Source organism: Filicampus tigris, chromosome 1, assembly GCF_054856515.1.
Source record: "Filicampus tigris isolate MCC_2025a chromosome 1, RoL_Ftig_1.0, whole genome shotgun sequence".
Lineage (NCBI taxonomy): Eukaryota > Metazoa > Chordata > Actinopteri > Syngnathiformes > Syngnathidae > Filicampus > Filicampus tigris.
Window position 1 is genome coordinate 14,343,244 of NC_141217.1, and position 17,197 is coordinate 14,360,440.

The 17,197-nt window shown below is 43.5% G+C and overlaps 1 protein-coding gene across 15 annotated transcripts in view; it reads right to left on the reverse strand.

The window, feature by feature from the left end:
* nav1a (neuron navigator 1a) overlaps positions 1–17,197 on the reverse strand; it is an 84,399-nt gene that overhangs the window by 6,953 nt on the left and 60,249 nt on the right. For 7 of the 15 annotated variants that reach the window (XM_086044965.1, XM_086045698.1, XM_086045613.1 and 4 more), the window contains 15 exons: positions 14,125–14,263; positions 13,000–13,068; positions 10,649–10,952; positions 7,719–8,475; positions 5,794–6,294; positions 5,326–5,367; positions 5,054–5,205; positions 4,496–4,681; positions 3,884–3,963; positions 3,744–3,767; positions 3,522–3,599; positions 2,470–2,553; positions 1,696–1,798; positions 1,487–1,608; positions 11–195 (listed from right to left, as the gene is read on the reverse strand). In XM_086044965.1, the coding sequence (XP_085901091.1) occupies positions 11–195; positions 1,487–1,608; positions 1,696–1,798; positions 2,470–2,553; positions 3,522–3,599; positions 3,744–3,767; positions 3,884–3,963; positions 4,496–4,681; positions 5,054–5,205; positions 5,326–5,367; positions 5,794–6,294; positions 7,719–8,475; positions 10,649–10,952; positions 13,000–13,068; positions 14,125–14,263 (2,826 nt within the window). The remainder of the gene's footprint in view (positions 1–10; positions 196–1,486; positions 1,609–1,695; positions 1,799–2,469; positions 2,554–3,521; positions 3,600–3,743; positions 3,768–3,883; positions 3,964–4,495; positions 4,682–5,053; positions 5,206–5,325; positions 5,368–5,793; positions 6,295–7,718; positions 8,476–10,648; positions 10,953–12,999; positions 13,069–14,124; positions 14,264–17,197) is intronic. The other 8 variants (XM_086045763.1, XM_086045530.1, XM_086045136.1 and 5 more) reach the window with 7 other exon arrangements.

A 17,197-nucleotide genomic window follows, 5' to 3' on the forward strand; every position in this document is an offset into this window, starting at 1 on the left:
CAACTCTTACTTAGAGGAGATGTCAGACGTGGAATTTTTGAGGGAAGAAGGCAGGTTCTCTCCTGCATCTGCTCCTTCATGCAACATCTTTGGTGAGTTTGGAGCGGAGGAGTCAGGAGTGACAATTTCTTCAATGTCTGAGCAGGTTTTGGGGCCTTTCTTGATGCTGAAGGCCTTGTTGAAGGAGCTTCTCAGCTAAAGAGAAACAGGACCACACAGAGACAGTCAAACAAACAAACTTGATGGATGTTTGATTTTATTACTGAGGAATCCAAATGAAAAACTCTGCAACTGGCACACCAGTGAGCCAGCTCTAACCAAAGAATTAAACACAGTATGTTCATCAGCCTTTGTCTGAAATATGAAATCTCTACAAGACACCAAAGTTTAATTTTATCTTACATTTTTTTTAAATTCATTCTACTCATTCTATCCCCTCAAGGGGAGATTCAACTCACACTCTGTCTGCTGTATATTTGTGTTGGACATCACACAGACAGCCAGATCACACATATGAAGCCATGCAAGGAGCGGTGAAACGGTCACACGGGCAGTTTCTTGAGCAAGGCAGAGGGGTTGGTGACTCTCCAACAACAAGATACAAGTTGACATCTTTTTTGTCTTTTTTTTTTGGGGGGGGGGGGGGGGGGGGGGCTCTTGTCCCATCATAACCAACCAGCTACAAAGCCCAAATTCTAACAATGACTCGATATGCGCATCGAAGGAATACACAGTAAGTATAATAAGTCAGTTACCACTGGCAACGTTTAGCCTGGGTTGTTACTGGAAGTTACCACTGGTCTTCACAAAAAACAAAACAAATAAACAAACAAAACAAGATTAAACAAAGGATGCTCTTTTGAATAGAAGAGCACGGCTGCTTTTGGATACTGTCGTCTATCGTGCTCCACGGCAGATTGTGGAGGTACACAATCCACTACTCTCCTGCATATTCGTGGCTCCCTATTCATGAATTTATCTATTCATGTTTTTTCATGTGAAGCCTATCACCAGCTATCCCCTCAAAAACTCACCTATTGACATTTTGTGCTCTTTCTACATCCCAAGATGTCACAAGATGACAACAAAGTTATGCACAAATAGGAAAGCAGTAATGTGTCTACAAAGTCTGTTGAAGTAATGCATCTCCACAGAGACAAGCGACGCGTGTTGGGGAGGAGCAAAGTTTAGCCTGGGTTGTTACTGGAAGTTACCACTGGTCTTCACTGCCTGTGCAGTGTACTAGTCATTTTAATGGCGTGAGATGACTTGGAAAGAAGATGACAATTTTTTTGGATCATACTTTGTAATTTTGGTATATTTCCAGTTTCAGCTGTAGGCAACATTTTTCGAGGGGCGAAAAAAGGGGATTACTGTAAACACACTTACCTCAAAGACCTGAAATAAACAAAAAGCACTACACAGAGTGATCCTACTTGATCGAGCTGAGCAATGAGAAAGAGCGGAAAGTTGCCTTCGTCCTTACCCAGCTCTTTTTCTTCTTCTTCTTGGCATCCTGGTCCTTCAAGCTGCCTACACTTGACATACTGGTCAGACTGTTGAGGCTGGAGATGCTTTCACACGAGTTCTGGCGACGAATTCGCAGGTCTGAAGAAAACACGGGCAAAGCACTCATCATCAGGTAGCCGTTCAAAGGGGCAGAGGAAGTCATCAGAATCATTTCTCCACCTTTACCGTTATCTGGGTGGTTTAAGGCTACGTGTATTACGGCCTGCGCTTCATCATTTTTGGCCTTCAGAGCGTCGATGGTCTCCCGCAGCTCTATCAGCTCAGTGTCCTGCACGGAGAGAGGAAAAAAAAAGATTCCTGTAGGAGGAGGAATGTCTGGTGTTTTTGTTGTAAAAAAAAAAAAACAGTGGGACGCCAGCGAGGCTCGATCTTGAAAATGTGACTACTTCAAAGCTATGACGAGTCAAGCCCCATACGGTGCTGCTTATGTGTGCTTAAGTCATCCATCGTGCACTTTAAACCTGTCCCATCTCCTCAAGGTTAAAGAGACTGCAGCTCCTGCACAGGTCAGCGCGCTGGCACCAACAACAAAAGCTCGTTTTGGAGCGGCCCAGACGGGCCTTTCAGTGGAAGCAGCAAGGCATGAAAGGCCGCGAGAGACTCCTCACATTTAAACACACAGTGGACATAGCCCCTCCAGCTCGGATCGCTTTATTCACACTCAATGCGATATGAGGGGCGAAGAATGTCGGAATGCGATGTGCGCACGCAAACTGATCGAGGCTTGACTGAGCTTTTTCTTTCGCTGATCCCCTTCTCGGGCTCCCCTGATCCCAAGTCACAGTGCAAATGCGGCGAGGGCCTCAAAGGCGCATTCCTTTCTCGCCGCAGGTTGTCATTAAAGTCACTTCGCTGCAAAAGACGCCGAGTGCGGAGATTTTCGTCTCTGTGACGAAATGCGGCTGGAATTCGAGTTTGTGTGAAAGTGTCGTTGGGTACCTTCTGTTCATGACTTAATGACAGGCTCTGCAGTCGGGTTGTCATCAGGGCAAGACTTTGCTCAAAGGCGGCCACCAGATTGGCCTGATTGAACAAAAAAAATAATCGGAATCAGAATAGTCACGTCAAGAACTTTCATCTATGTATCTGTTTTGCAAGACACTAAAAGTCAACCGTCGCGTCCTCCCTCACGAGGCTTGGACATTGACTGATGTTATGGTGTTTTGTCCTACAAGGTTCATGGAATACACTTTGACCTTGTTTTGTGACATACATGGATAACTCTGGATTCATCACAGAGCTGTAGCCATTTTGTTCACTACATTGATGACGTCCTGAAAGAAAATTATGTGTATGAGTCTGTACATGGTAAGGCTGGGCAATTATTAAATTCCAATTAATTACAGTTTATTTGTCAAGGTAATTTAAAAAAAAAAATGTTTTTTTCAAAGTGCCTTTCAAGCAGATTTAAAAAAAAAAATCTGAGATGTATTATTTTACAACCTTGGTGCTTGGTCATATTAGATCATCATTACAGCAGATCATTATTAATAAACAGGTTTGGAATACTGTACTGACCTACTATACTACACTGCAAAAAAAAAAAAAAAAAAAAAAAAAAAAATTTTTCAAGACAAGAAACTTTGATAAAATCTTAAGTAGGGCAATTCAACAAAACATTTTAAGTTTTGCTAATGTGAAAATTGTCTTTCCAGCATTTTCAACAAAGAAATTAGTTGACCAAAACTCATTTCCCCTTATTTTATCTTACAATTTAAAAATATAAGTAAAAAAAAAAACAACTGAACAAATTGTTTTGGACTTGCTTGCTTTGTTTTGCTAACAAACAGTGTTGCCATAAATGTCAATAATTTATATGTGAAAGTTGTTCCAACTTAAATGACTATTTAAGCCCCCCAAAATACAAGTTGTGTTTTTTACAAGTGTAAATAATGAACTCGGGTGGCTATGCAATCTCTTGCAAATGTGTGACACACTGTAAACAGCTTTGTTAACGTAGCTATTCCAAATTCATCTTGAGGGCGACTTACATTGGCTGACAGCTGAGTGGTCAGGTTTGACACTTTTTCCTGGGAAGACTCCAGTTCTCTCCTCAGTTTCCGGATTTGCTGAAGGGAAAACAGGTTGTGTGTGAATGTGGCACATGCTCCACAGAGACAATTTCAATGAAGGGTGTATGGGAATGCGAGACAGATTTCTTCTCATTAGACGAAAGGGAAGAAAAGTGACAGAGCAGCGGAAACAACACGCACCTCTCCCTGTATCCTTTCCTCTGCCTTTGGATGCGGCGGGAAGAAAAGTGGAGACATTAGAGAAAGAAGCGACAGCCGTGAGGGAAGGAAGAGAGGGTTGGGAGAGGAAGAAGAGGGAGAAGGGACTCATTTGTAGCTACCTGCGACTGGATGGCATTCCCACTCACCGACGAGTAGCTTGACGAGGCGTTGGATGCCAAGGAGATGACAGATCCATGAACTGCACGCAAAAGCAAGGTGATTAGCGAGGGTTAGAGATAGTTGACTTTTGAGTGAAATTTGAAGATGAACCTAAAATGCAGTAAAATCTTTACAGCCAGTGGCAGTTGCTGGTATGTACAATATGCCACCCCCCCCAAAAAAAATACAATACAAAATAATTTTCTGTTGCCATTATAACATGTAAATCATTGGTATTTGAATGAGGAATTTGTCTACCTCTGTAGAAGAAAGTGAGAAGACATGATGGGTGGGGGACATCAAACGGGGGGTCTTGCACAGGGCGTCATTAAAGCTAGGACTGTCAATGACTGTTAAGTTTGCTACTCAGAGAACAGCGGTGCAAAAAGTTCAGAAACATTATCATTATTATTATTATTATTATTTTTAGAAAAGGTCAAATTAAGTTCACCTGTAAAGTTTATAGTGCATTTTAGGTTCATCCTGAAATTTCACCCAGTGAATTTCCCTATTTTATTTTTTTTTTTGGAGCGGTATGTGTAAACTGAAAAGACATCTTTCTGTTGTCTAACCTTCATCATTCAGCTCCTTGTCCCTGAAGGATCCCGAGCGAACCATTCCTAAACTGCGGGGTCGTTCAGCCAGCGATAAGGTGCTTCCCAGCGGAGACGCCCCGTAGAGCTCAGTGGACGCCTCTTGTGTTGGGATGCTGTTGGATCGAGTCATCCTTGGAGGTCCACCAAGCGGGCTTGGCACTGCTAAGGTGCAAGTAGGGGGATGGTCACTTCCAACTCTATTAATGGCAATGTCTCAATCTTGTATACACCATCACTGTGCTTTTATGAGAGATATTTATTTAATAACTTAATATTGTGGTTTATAGCAGTTTGCTGTGCAGTGCAACTGGACTGGATCATATTGTGTAAATAATAATGTGTAAATAAATAATGAATCTTGTACTGTACGTACAAATGCTTTTCAATTGCCGTTTTGACAATTTCAGTCATAACTGAGCCTTTGTATTGGTATGAAGGCAAAATATTTCACACAGCTTCTGAGGTGGATCTGGATTGCGCAAGTGGTTGCGGAGTGTCAATAAAATATGCATGAATGGAATTGACTTGACGCACCTGCACTGTTAATGGAGGAGCGGGGCAAGGAAGCGGGCGAGGATGACAGCATCGGAAGAGTGAGCGAGTCAGTCATGCTCAGAATAGTGTGAGAGTGTCTCCTCTCTCCTTTCTCCTTTCCATCAAACTCAACATGGGAGGCACTGCTGAAGCTACACAGATTGAGGACAAAGGCAGTGCTGATTAGTTGAGGGGACACAAACATTTGTGAAACGCAGCAAATGCATATCCTTGATGGGGTTTTATTTTGCAAACAGTGTGTGTGTATGTACCTTAAACCTTTCTTTGGCAGAGTGTTTCTATCCCTTTGACAACTGTGGCGATCAAACAATGACATGATTTAAAGCAGGCAGGCAGTATAGAAGACACAGCAAACTGAGAAGACGGTTGTATTCATCCAGTAATTATGACATTGAAAACAGACAATGAGTGATAAGAGTCTTGCAGTTTCTTATGGATGGATGGGCAGGTGGTCGTGTGCAACTAGACTTGGCATCGCGGTTTATCATCAAAATAAGAAGCTACTCTTGAATGACGATTTGAAGTTAGTCATCAATCTCCTTTCGTGACAAACCCGCACACATCCTGATTTAATACTATATTGCCTTTTTAGATCAGAAGGCAGTCCCACAGGGAGTTCCACAGCTAACCTCTAGATGGCGTTATATTACAGAATAACTCAAAGACGTAATCTTAACGTACACCCATGCAGGCGTTTGCCTTCACATGCTTAGTCTCACCTGTCTGTCTCTGTCATGGACACTTTAGTTCCAGAGCTCCAGCTAGCGGGAGGGCCTCTGTCCTCACGTCGATCGTTGTCCCTGGACTCACTGGAGGTGTAGCCTCTCACCGACTTGTCCCGAGCCCTGTGCTGCAGCTCCGAAGCCACGCTCATCTGGAAAGGCAGGGACTCCATGCTGCGATGCAGACCAGACATGCGAGGGTAGAGCAGGGGAGAGGTGCTCCTAGCGCTGCCCTCGACCCCGAGAGAAGTAACTTGCCGAGGCCCCAAGCCCATCCCTGAGCCGGAGAAGCAGGCTGAAGAGTTGACATTGAGCAGAGGGGCGGGGCTGGGGGTAAGGCAGGCGCTTGTGGAGCCGGCGAGCTCGTGAAGCTTTGAGTAAGGAGGAATCTTCGGAGGCAAGGAGTCCTGAGCGCCGACCGCCTCCGGGTGGTTGGAGTTGAGCTTGTCGAGATGGGAAACTGACGGAGGTTTGGTCAGGCTGCGTGAGCCAGACAGCCTATAGACAAAGAAACAAATGCATAGTCGGACTTTTCAGAACGGAAAATGTCAGAAAAAGTCGATATGCACCAAAATAATGAGCTGAATCTCAATTTGCTCACAGATTGACTTTTTCAGTGTGAAATCTGAGACAGTTATAGTTGATTACAAAGGTAGTTTAATTGTCCCTTCTGCCATCTGGAGGAATAGCTTACCTGTCACTAGACTTTGCTGGCATAGCAAGATGAGCAAATACAATGTAAATGTAGGAATTAAATAACACTGGTCAATGAATATTTACCAAATTTTGAAATCAAAGATGCACGTAAACCTTTCTACAGGAATTGTTTGCACTGAGTGAGAATTTTTCGTGTTTTTTTACCCTAGCACATTGCAGTTTCATAGTAAAAAAATAATGCTATCTGTGATCTGTGATACAATATTGTAATGTATTAATATTTATGAATTAAAGGGGAAATCAACCCAAAAACATTTTTTTCACAAATATGTTCCCAGCAGGCCCACTACATCACAACTGCTCAGGGCTCAGGTAACGACCAATCACGGAGCACTGATTGGTCGTTACCTGAGCCCTGAGCAGTTGTGATGTCATTTTCAGTCCACAGAAGTGACAAAACGGTGTATTAACTCTTATTCCACAAACGCAATATTTATCAGAATGCCTTGTTTCAACGAGTGGGCTTGCATAAAACACATTCTTAAAAAAAACATGTTCGGGTTGACTTCCGCTTTAAGGGTTACGTTTAGCAACAGGTGGATTTTTTTCTGAAATGCCATAGCTCTGAAAGGTAAAATCAGTATTGTGTTAGCTTTTATAAGTAAAAAAAAAAAAATCTGAAAAATATGATGTGCTAGGAAAAAGTAAAGACATTTCCATCCATCATCTATACCGCTTATCCTCACAAGGGTCGCGGGCGTGCTGGAGCCTATCCCAGCTGTCTTCGGGCAGTAGGCGAGGGACACCCTGAACTGGTTGCCAGCCAATCGCAGGGCACACAAAGACAAACATCCGCACTCACAATCACACCTAGGGGCAGTTTAGAGTGTCCAATCAATTTACCATGCATGTTTTTGGAATGTGGGAGGAAACCGGAGTACCTGGAGAAAACCCATGCAGGCACGGGGAGAACATGCAAACTCCACACAGGAAGGCCGGAGCCGGGATCGAACCCACGACCTCTAAACTGTGAGGTGGAAGTGCTAACCGGTCGACCACCGTGCAGCCATAAAGACTTTTTTTTTTTAATTCAGTGTTAAAAATACACCGAGGGACACAAAGCCATCTGTGATTACATTTTGGTGTCGGCCTGTGTAATTTTCAAACCAATGAAATCAAATTGGACCATTTGACTAACATTCGATGATCTCTCATGGTAATGTGGTTGGGAATCACTGGCTGACATTACAAAGCACCTTAAGCACCTGTGTGTGTTCGATGATGGTAGATCTGTGCCCTTGCAGCTGGGAGGTCTGAGCCCCTGCAGCCTCCCCCCGTTCTCGGCAGCAGCCTGCACCCGACTGCCCTTCAGAGAGCCACCTCCGCACTCCGAGTCCGACACCACGGCTTTAGCTTTGGCCCGCTCCTTCTCCTTCTCTCTGTCCGTCTGATTGACAGGACTCGGGATCCCGCGACTGCCCGTTTTACTCAGCCCTACTGTTCCGGGACTGAGTCCGGCCTGCTCTTTGAGCCTCGGGCCCAGGGGGGCCGTGCCAGAGGGTTTGGTTAGCCCAGAGCCTGCGTCCACTGTGGTGCTCACCGGACGCGCTGAGCTGGGCCGGGTTAAAGTCAAGGTACTTGTCTTGGCTGGGCGGGGCAGAGAGCGGTACTGGAGGGACGTCCTGGCATTGGGAGACAAAAATCCACTTTGGTCACTGTTGGAGACATCCAGACTTGTCTTCCGTCCACCTGCTGCTGGTTTGACTGGAATACCAGATGTCTTGGCAATGTTGCCACCTGCGCTCACCGCAGGTGAAGCGCTATAATTTGTTGTGGGCTTTTTGAAGCCAAAGTTCCCTCCGGCTGATGGCCTGGCAAGACCTGATGGAGGTTTACGCTGCTCACAAGAACTGGTCCCATTGCGCTGGTCTTTCCCGGCATCGGAAGAAGAGCGCTGAAGACTGGAGTTTTTCACCGCTAATCGAGACTTATCTGACGGCTTTCCATCTGCCTTGACTGTACCTAGAGAGGGAAACAAAGACAAACAAACACCTGAAAAGTGTCTCTTGCGAAGAATAAGCCCCCAAAAAAAACATATTAGAAAGTGATACGTTATCTGAACACCTACACGTCTGTCTGCTGATGAAACCAAAGCCATGCCTGAGCAGACAGACCCGACTCACAGCCAACTTCGGTTTTGCACGCATGCTTATCATACACTTACTCCTCTTTTCCATTCCGATCAACTTAAAATAAAATACTTACTTTCCAGCAATGTGTATATGTGTGTGTGTGTGTGTGTCACAGCTGCGGTGATCCGGCTGTGGAAAACTGCTGTTCGCATTAGCAAATTGTGTCTGCGGCCACCGAAGTCCATGGAACACTGTCAAACCAAATTTCTCCTTTGTTGTTGACAGGAAATCTGAGGTAAAGCTACACGAATCAGCCCCACGTGTGTCCCTATTGGCAAATTGCTGAGACTGGCACGAAAGTTATTATGTGAAAAATACGCTTACGAGTCCATCAGACAAATGCAAGCTCGCGAGCATTGGCCACGCTCGTGAAAGCTCACAATGCTCACGCTTTTAATTTGGATCCAATGGGACTTGTTATGGAGGTTTATATACAAGACATTAACACACTCAAAGAGCTGCTGTTGAATGAGACCCATCGGCGTGCAGCCGTGAGCCATCTGGAGTCACTTAACGGTATTTCTAAACCCACAAAACGCACTCACACACACACCTCCCAGTTAATGGCGCTTATAGCAATGTGACGTTTTTGACTTCTTTTATAAATGTAAAGATTGTACTGTAGAGTCACAAACTTGACGCAGGGTTACACATGCAGTGAGAATAACGTTTACTGATAGAATTAGGGTGCACGCATACATTTTTGACAAACAAAGCCTGGATTATTGCGACAGAAATAATCGCTTGCTCAAAAGCGACATTTTCTGTCACTCAATATCGAGCTGAACACCAAGTAAGGTTGTTAACCTTGGAGGTGGTTATTTTATTTTACTGCCACATGCCAGCCTGTTTATTGGCTGGATTCGACAACAACTAACTCATTGGACAATATAACAGGGAGACTAATGAGGACCATTTTGGGTTTTTGGAAATATATTCTTTTTAAACATTGCAAATTAAACTTGAAACATTATATTCACCAGGATGGGCATTAACTGCTCCTGATTCACTATGGAGAAAAAAAGATGAAGAGAAAATAATGACTGTTATTAAATCATCAAGAGCTGGCAGCCAAATAATGCCCTTCAATCAATTCTACAAAATCATCCAAAATCTTAATATATTTTTCTTTTCATTACTTGATTCTCAAAAAAAAAAAAAAAAAATGACACCGGCATTAACGCCTGTGGTAAATCAGAAATTAACAGATTGAATTATTTGCAACGACCGTATTGGTGCCCGCCACATATTTTACATAATAAGATGGTACAAAACTCTGCGGCTGGTCGGTTCAGTTCATGGTTATTTAATCATAGGATCGCCCCGCATGCAAGAGAAAGAACTGTTTATATAGCCGCTGCCTATGTAGACTGGCACAGAAAGCCATGGCCAATATCCTGTTGTTTTATGATTGTGTGTGGGGTGTGCACACGCGTGCCCTAATAAAAACAGCACACGGATGACGTGCTTGAGAAGGAGCTGCACAATCCCCACCATTGTCCGACTTTTATGCAAATGAGTGTGCTCATCTTTACAGTAGTGTGATGGCTGACATTTTGTACGGTTGGAATCATTTCAAATGTTCCAGGCATACACGCGCACATGCATTGTTTTCTTTAGGAAGGGCTCAACAGAAAGCTCAGATATAAAAGGAAGGGAAACGGGAAGAATTACAAAAAAAAAAAAAAAAAAAAAAAATAGCCAAAAAAAACCTGTTTTTCAGTGCGTGCGTGTGTGTGTGTGTGGTTGGCTGGCAGGAAGGGAGTGGGTGGCAATGGGCGTTTGATACATGGCACCACTAACTAAAGGCCCAGAGGGTGGGCTGCAGCTGCGGGTGAATGTGTGTGGACAAAGACAGCGAGTGTGTCTGGCACTATGTGTGGGCGTGTGACTGTCGGAACAGAGAATACTAAGCTCGAGCAATGTGTCAGTGTGCTGCTTATTTACCAGCTCAGAAGCGCATTCAAAGCGGAGAACCTCACCGAGTGCAATTGTGAGCTCACCTGCCAATTTTAGCCCACTCGGAGGTGTGTGCGTGATCGGCGAGGTGACTGCCACCGGTGGGTTTCTTCCCTTCTTCAAGGCATGCCCGTGGCCCAGCGTCTGAGGTTTCTTCAGTTCGCCCTTTCCTCCTTCATGAGCGTCCACCAGCGACCTCGATTTTTTCCATTTATTGTCTGACTCGGACTTGAGGCTTCCTGTATCGTAGGTGCCGCTGCCCAGACTCTTCCGGCTGGGTTTGGAATTGTCGCTGTCCCATGACAGTCCACTTTCCACCAGAGACCTTTTCTCAGCATCTGTGCGCATCTAGAAAGACATAGATTGTATTAACAAATATTTACATGAGAACATATTTTTAGATTATTTTGTGCGTATATTGCTTATAATGCAGTGATTGCCAACCAGGGTGCTGTGAGAAATCATCAAGTGTACCATGGGGGAAAAAAAATCCAATTACACTTGGTATGTCTGAAAATTGTCATTTACCAATTACAAATATATACAAATATATTTTTTTCATCTAATTATGCCACCAACGAATAGCGAGAGGCAGAACAATGAAACGCTTGTTAATTAAATGGCAGAAAATACAATAAAGCTGTGTATCCACATGTTGCCATTCATACAGTCGTAGCTTGCTGCGATTGTATCCGATTTGTGCTCCGATTAAACATGCCCAGACTTCACACTGAGAAAATCAATTTGTGAGTAAATTGAGATGAGGTCATTGTTATTTTCAGTATTTTTGTTCAGTGGTGCGCCATGAGATTTTTCCTATGTAAAATGGGTGCCTTGGCTCAGTAAAGGTTCGGAAAGGTTGCTATAATGATTGCAACATTGTAGCACTTCCTATTACTCCATTTGTGACTTAAAGGGGAAGTCAACCCAAGCATATTTTTTTCAAGAATATGTTCTACCCAAGCTCACTAATTGAAACAAGCCATTCTGATAAATATTGCGGTTGCGGAATAAGAGTTAATCCACCCAATTTTAGCCCTCTCTGGGGGCGGCCATTTTGTCACTTCTGTCGACTGAAAATGACATCACAACTGCTCAGGGCTCAGGTAAGGACCAATCACGGCTGACCTGTTTTCTGAAGCTGAGCCGTGATTGGTCCTTACCTGAGCCCTGAGCAGTTGTGATGTCATTTTCAGTCGAGAAGTGACAAAATGGCCGCCCCCTGAGATGGCTAAAAAGGGGTGGATTTTACTGCTTAATTCATATTCCACACACGCAATAGTAATCAGAATGCCGTGTTCCAGCAAGTGGGCCTGCTGGGAACATATTCTTGAAAAAAATATCTTTGGGTTGATTTCCGCTTAAGTATGCCGTGGTTAACTTTAATGACATAATGGTTATCTGCTCATCTGTTTTCACAGCTTCAGGGGATTCACAGCAGATTGAGATAAAATAATGAAAACGTTGATAAATTAGAATTGATAGATTTTTAGTCCTTAGACGATGGTGTTGCTTTCATTGGACCGTAACAAAATCTCCCAAACAAAATCTCTTTTTTTTTTTTCAAACCAAAAATGTAATCGCAAACAACTGTTGTCCGAACAGATTGCAGTTTTTTTATATTCACAGTATGCCTGAAAACAAACAAAAAAAACAAGGAGAAATTGATACTGCAGCTAAGTCGGGCATATAGTCTCCAGTTTGCTCCACCCATCCCCGGCAGTCAAACTGAAAACAACCTCAGGCAGCATAAAGCTCCCAGGCAGCAGGTGTCACTTACAACGGACGGGTCGCACTTCTGGTTTAACAAGTCGGGTGGCAATCAACGTTAAAATGATAAGAAACAGGAAGAAAAAGTTTGCCTACTCACCATGACCGTTTATGTTAAGGCAACGGAGCTCATCCAAGAACAGACATGTGCAGTTTACAAAGAGTGTTCACATTCACACACTCTGCATCTGATAAGGTGTTGTTTGTGCATAATGCGTACGTGTACGTGTGTGTGTGTGTGTGTGTGTGTGTGAGTGTGTGTGTGTCTGTGACAGTTCAAACAGTTGCACCTGGCTGCACTGAAAAAAGTTTTTGTTGAATTTACTCCATTTTTTTTTTTTTGTCATGTGGTGGCACGAAATAAAATCATCTGGATCCAGATACATTTTTTAAGTTGAATGTACATATCTACCTAAAAATTGTATCGGGATCCAGATGATTTTATTTTGTGCAACCACTTGATGAAATAAAATTGAATGATTTCAACACACCGTTTTTTTCTGTGTGCTCTCACAAGGACTCAGGCTGGATTCCTTTTTTTATTAAAAAACAATAGGCCCCACGGGGAGACGGAATGAACGCACACACACACACACACATCTTAGGTAGAGATAAGCAAATCCACCTTTTCTGTCAGTAGAGCTCCATTCCCTCCACCCTTTGTCCCACTTTCTTCAATTTCTTTCCTCTCATCCTGTCGGGCACGAGGAATGATAAATGTGTGTTCCGTTAGAGATGAGGAACAACACTATTTTACAGACACAAAACAAAAGGGCACCATTTAAGAGAAGTGTCGCCTTAGAACGCAGGCAGTTGTGTTTCTATCAGACGATATGGGGCACATGATGATGTGATGCTTGGTTGCCATGGTAGTGGTGCCAAAGGGGGCAATCATTTCTATGGCTCCGGCAACAAGACATGGAGGGAGACGACGCCCTGTAGGTTCTTCTAGCTCACTGGCCCGAATGCTGGACGGCAGATGGCCCCCGTGCACGGGTGTGAGTCCGAGACCCGTCCTTCAAGTATAGGACAAGACAAAGAGCCGCACTCTCAGCATCACTGCAGTACTGTTGCTATGGTTACGCCGATTCCTGTTCGGCCGCGCTTCATTCTAGCCCCCTCTAAAATCCCACTACAGCTCTCACATTAACCACACTGTGGAGGTGTAACCTACATCACACAATGGCAGTAACGGAAAGCGGCAGATGGATTAAGTCCCACCTCATCCCTACTCAGCGTTTGGATACCAAATATTGGAAATATTAGAAACCGCGACTCATTAGAAGCACTTTTTTTTTTTTAATTGAGATTATGTTCAATTGATCCATAAATTGATGCATCCTGACTTTGCCCATCTGACTCAAATTAGTTTGGACATCGCAATGTATTAAATCACAGGCCGAATTGGACTAAATGCATCTCCCCGGGTGTCGAAGGTGCGAACATAATTTCATGCAATAGTATTGGAAAATTACATAAATGACAGTCCAAACGCCCAAAACTGGTGTGTTACACATTAATCGCCGCAGATGAGCGTGTGCGCAGAATACTTAATGAGGCTTTGTGTCTGAGCTCTGCTACCTGCTGCTGCTTTTGTGTAGAAGTGTGTGCCCAGTAAGAACATGTGCCAAGTGCATAAAGCATTAATCAGCATTTTAGCGGATTAACACCTTAATCAATACTAACACAGATATAGACTTTGTGCGTGTGCGTGTGTGTGTGTGGTAGACTGTGAGCACGTGGCACTTACCACAATGGCTGAGTTTCTGCGGGAGCCAATGGGAGTGGAAGGAAGTGAGTTGAGGGTGGGGCTTGTGATGAATTCCTCAGAGCTCAGATTGTCGGAGCCGTCACTCAGGCCACTGCTGATGGAGCTGCTCTCGTCCCAGCTACAAGACAAAATGGTTTCAACCGTGATGTTGACATTTGTATGTAGGTTTCTTAATCTTAAAAAGATGTTCCTATTGAATTCGGTAACACGTCATTTCTACATCTTTGAATTGCATTTGAGTGTATAGTTAACACATGTCATGTAATTTGCGAATCTGTAGAAGTGGACCATATGCTGAATCTCAGCAATCTGAGTATTTTGGTGCTCTTTCTTTATCTGACCAGGTGGTGCTAGGTATTAAGAATCTAAATTGTGAAAGTGGATTGCTTTTTTTATGAATTGATTGCTTTAGTACAGAATTGAGTTGCAGGCATAGGCAAACAAAATACACAATATAAAAGGAACAAGTTATATACATATATATACACAACCTCAATAAAATTTTGAGTTGGGCCCTAATGTGAAAATTAGCTGTCCCGCATTTTCAGCAAAGAAATAAGAGTTTACAACTTAAAGTCATGTCATGTCATCTTCCAAACCGCTTATCCTATACAGGGTCGCGGGGAGTTGCTGGAGCCTATCCCAGCCGTCAATGGGCGAAGGCAGACTACACCCCAAACACAACTTAAAGTGAAAGTCAAAAAAGTATTTGCAATATTAAGTTCTATGCACCTTCACTAGTGTAAACATGGCATTCTGAATAATATTGCGTTTGTGGAATATGAGTTAAGCAGAAAAATCCACCTGTTTTTAGACATCTCTGGGGGCGGCCATTTTGTCACTTTCTGTCGACTGAAAATGACATCACAGTTGCTCAGGGCTCACGTAATGACCAATCACGACTCACCTGTTTTCTGAAGCTGAGCCGTGATTGGTTGTCAGCTGAGCCCTGAGCAACTGTGATGTCATTTTCAGTCAACAGCAAGTAGCAAAATGTCCATACCGTGAGATTTACAAAATCAGGTGGACTTTACCATTTAACTCATGCTCCACAAACCCAATAATAATAATCAGAATGCTGTGTTTCGACTAGTGGATCTGCATAGAATATATTGTAAAGGACATTTTTGGGTTGACTTCCCCTTTAAAGGTAAGTAAAAACAAGTTAGCAAATTGTTTTGGAGCAAATCACTTGCTTGCTTTCTTGTGTTAACTAACATTGCTGCCATGAATGTCAATAATGTATATTTTAAAGTTGTTCCAACTTAAATGACTGTTTTAGCCCAAACAAATATTGTGTTTTTTACAGTGTGGTATCATACATCACTTCTGTAACTGCTAAATCAGTGATTTCATTTCATTTCATTGATTTGAAGTTGTATGCTAGTTTAACGTCAAAAACGTTACATATTTAAGCAGTACGTGGGAGTTAATTAGCAAAGCCCCACAAGCTCAGCTACACTAGCAACTCACTTGGCTCAACGCTCACTTTGTCTTTGATGAAAAATTCATCGGCATTGTGGCTGTCTGCTCAGCAGACACGCAGCATCCAACTTTCACCATGCTAGCTCGGCTGACACGTCCACACTTAAAGTCAACATAATGTCAGCCTACATGCATAAAAATAGCACTAAAGAACATATACATGTGTCCTCAACATACACACTATTGCAGCCACAATTACAGGCACCGTGCAAGGACAACTGCTTGCTTCCTTCCCAAACCAACTGCTGTCACAATCCTGACATGAGCAGGTTGACTGATTGAATCAGACGAATCTGAACTAAAACAAATCTGTGACCTGCTTGAAAATGTTGATCGCAAAGATGAAGAGAAAAAAAAAAAACAGTGAAGTGGGGGAACTATACGTTTGATTACATGAAGTGGGTCACGTTTCGGAAGTCAGGGGTGAGGATGTGCCCTCGTTTGGGTCATTAGGTTAGACTGCTCTTATAGTAAAGACTGGGGGTGGCCTAATAAGGTCATGGCTATACTGTAATACAAGAGATGATGATGGGAGTAGAGGGCCTTCCGGATGGGTGCCTGTATGGGTCACACCGCAGCCTGGGGGGCTTGATGACAGCCATCGGGGAAAGAGGGGTAAAGCCTGTCCTGTCTGGCCTGTGAATATCTTTGACACAAAGAGAGTAGAGCAGATTTCAAATCTGAAATAGTTGTCATCCAGCCTATTTTTGCCATCATTTTGCCAACATTGTGCAGTAATTCCCACACAACGTTGGATGAATTGCTCATTCTAAATTGTAAGTCATATGAATTTGATTTTGGATTGCTGTATTTGTTTGTTGAATGATGGTGTCGCCGTCTGTTTTCAGTTTAGGTTGTGCCAGACTTCTTGAGCAAGGAACTGAGGTCGTTTCTCCTCATGTTGTGTCGTTCATGCAAAAGTCCCCAATGTGGGATACAGCATTACTGTTTAAAAGCCCATCAATGTTGAACAGCCCTCAGAGTGTTTCCCAACACATGAATATGTCATTCTTTCCTCATTGGACACCAAGGCTGCCGGAGGATAAACCTCCAGGAGGGACGTGCAGCTGTGGTTCATCAGCACTCCAACACCAGCGCCAGATGTATGAAGCAATCCATGTTTATTCAGAGCAAACAGACAAACACTGACTGAGCTGGTTTGTGCCACTCAACTGAAGTCAGAGACAAAGACAAGACAAAGTCAAACAACGCAGACACTACCAGGGTAATATGGATCAGCCAATAGGGACTAAACCAATAACATTATTTACATGAAAGCTGGTAAATCCCCCTCCCTTATTGTTAGCTAAAGGTGGGTAGAGTAGCCCCGAATAACAAGAGAAGTGTTACTTAATAAAATGACCCAAGAAAAAGCATCCATCCATTATCTTAACACTTATCCTCACAAGGGTCGTGGGGCGTGCTAGAGCCTATCCCAGCTGTCTCAGGGCAGTAGGCGGGGGACACCCTGAATCGGTTGCCAGCCAATCGCAGGGCACACAGAGACAAACAAACATCCGCACTCACAATCACACCTAGGGGCAATTTAGAGTGTCCAATCAACTTA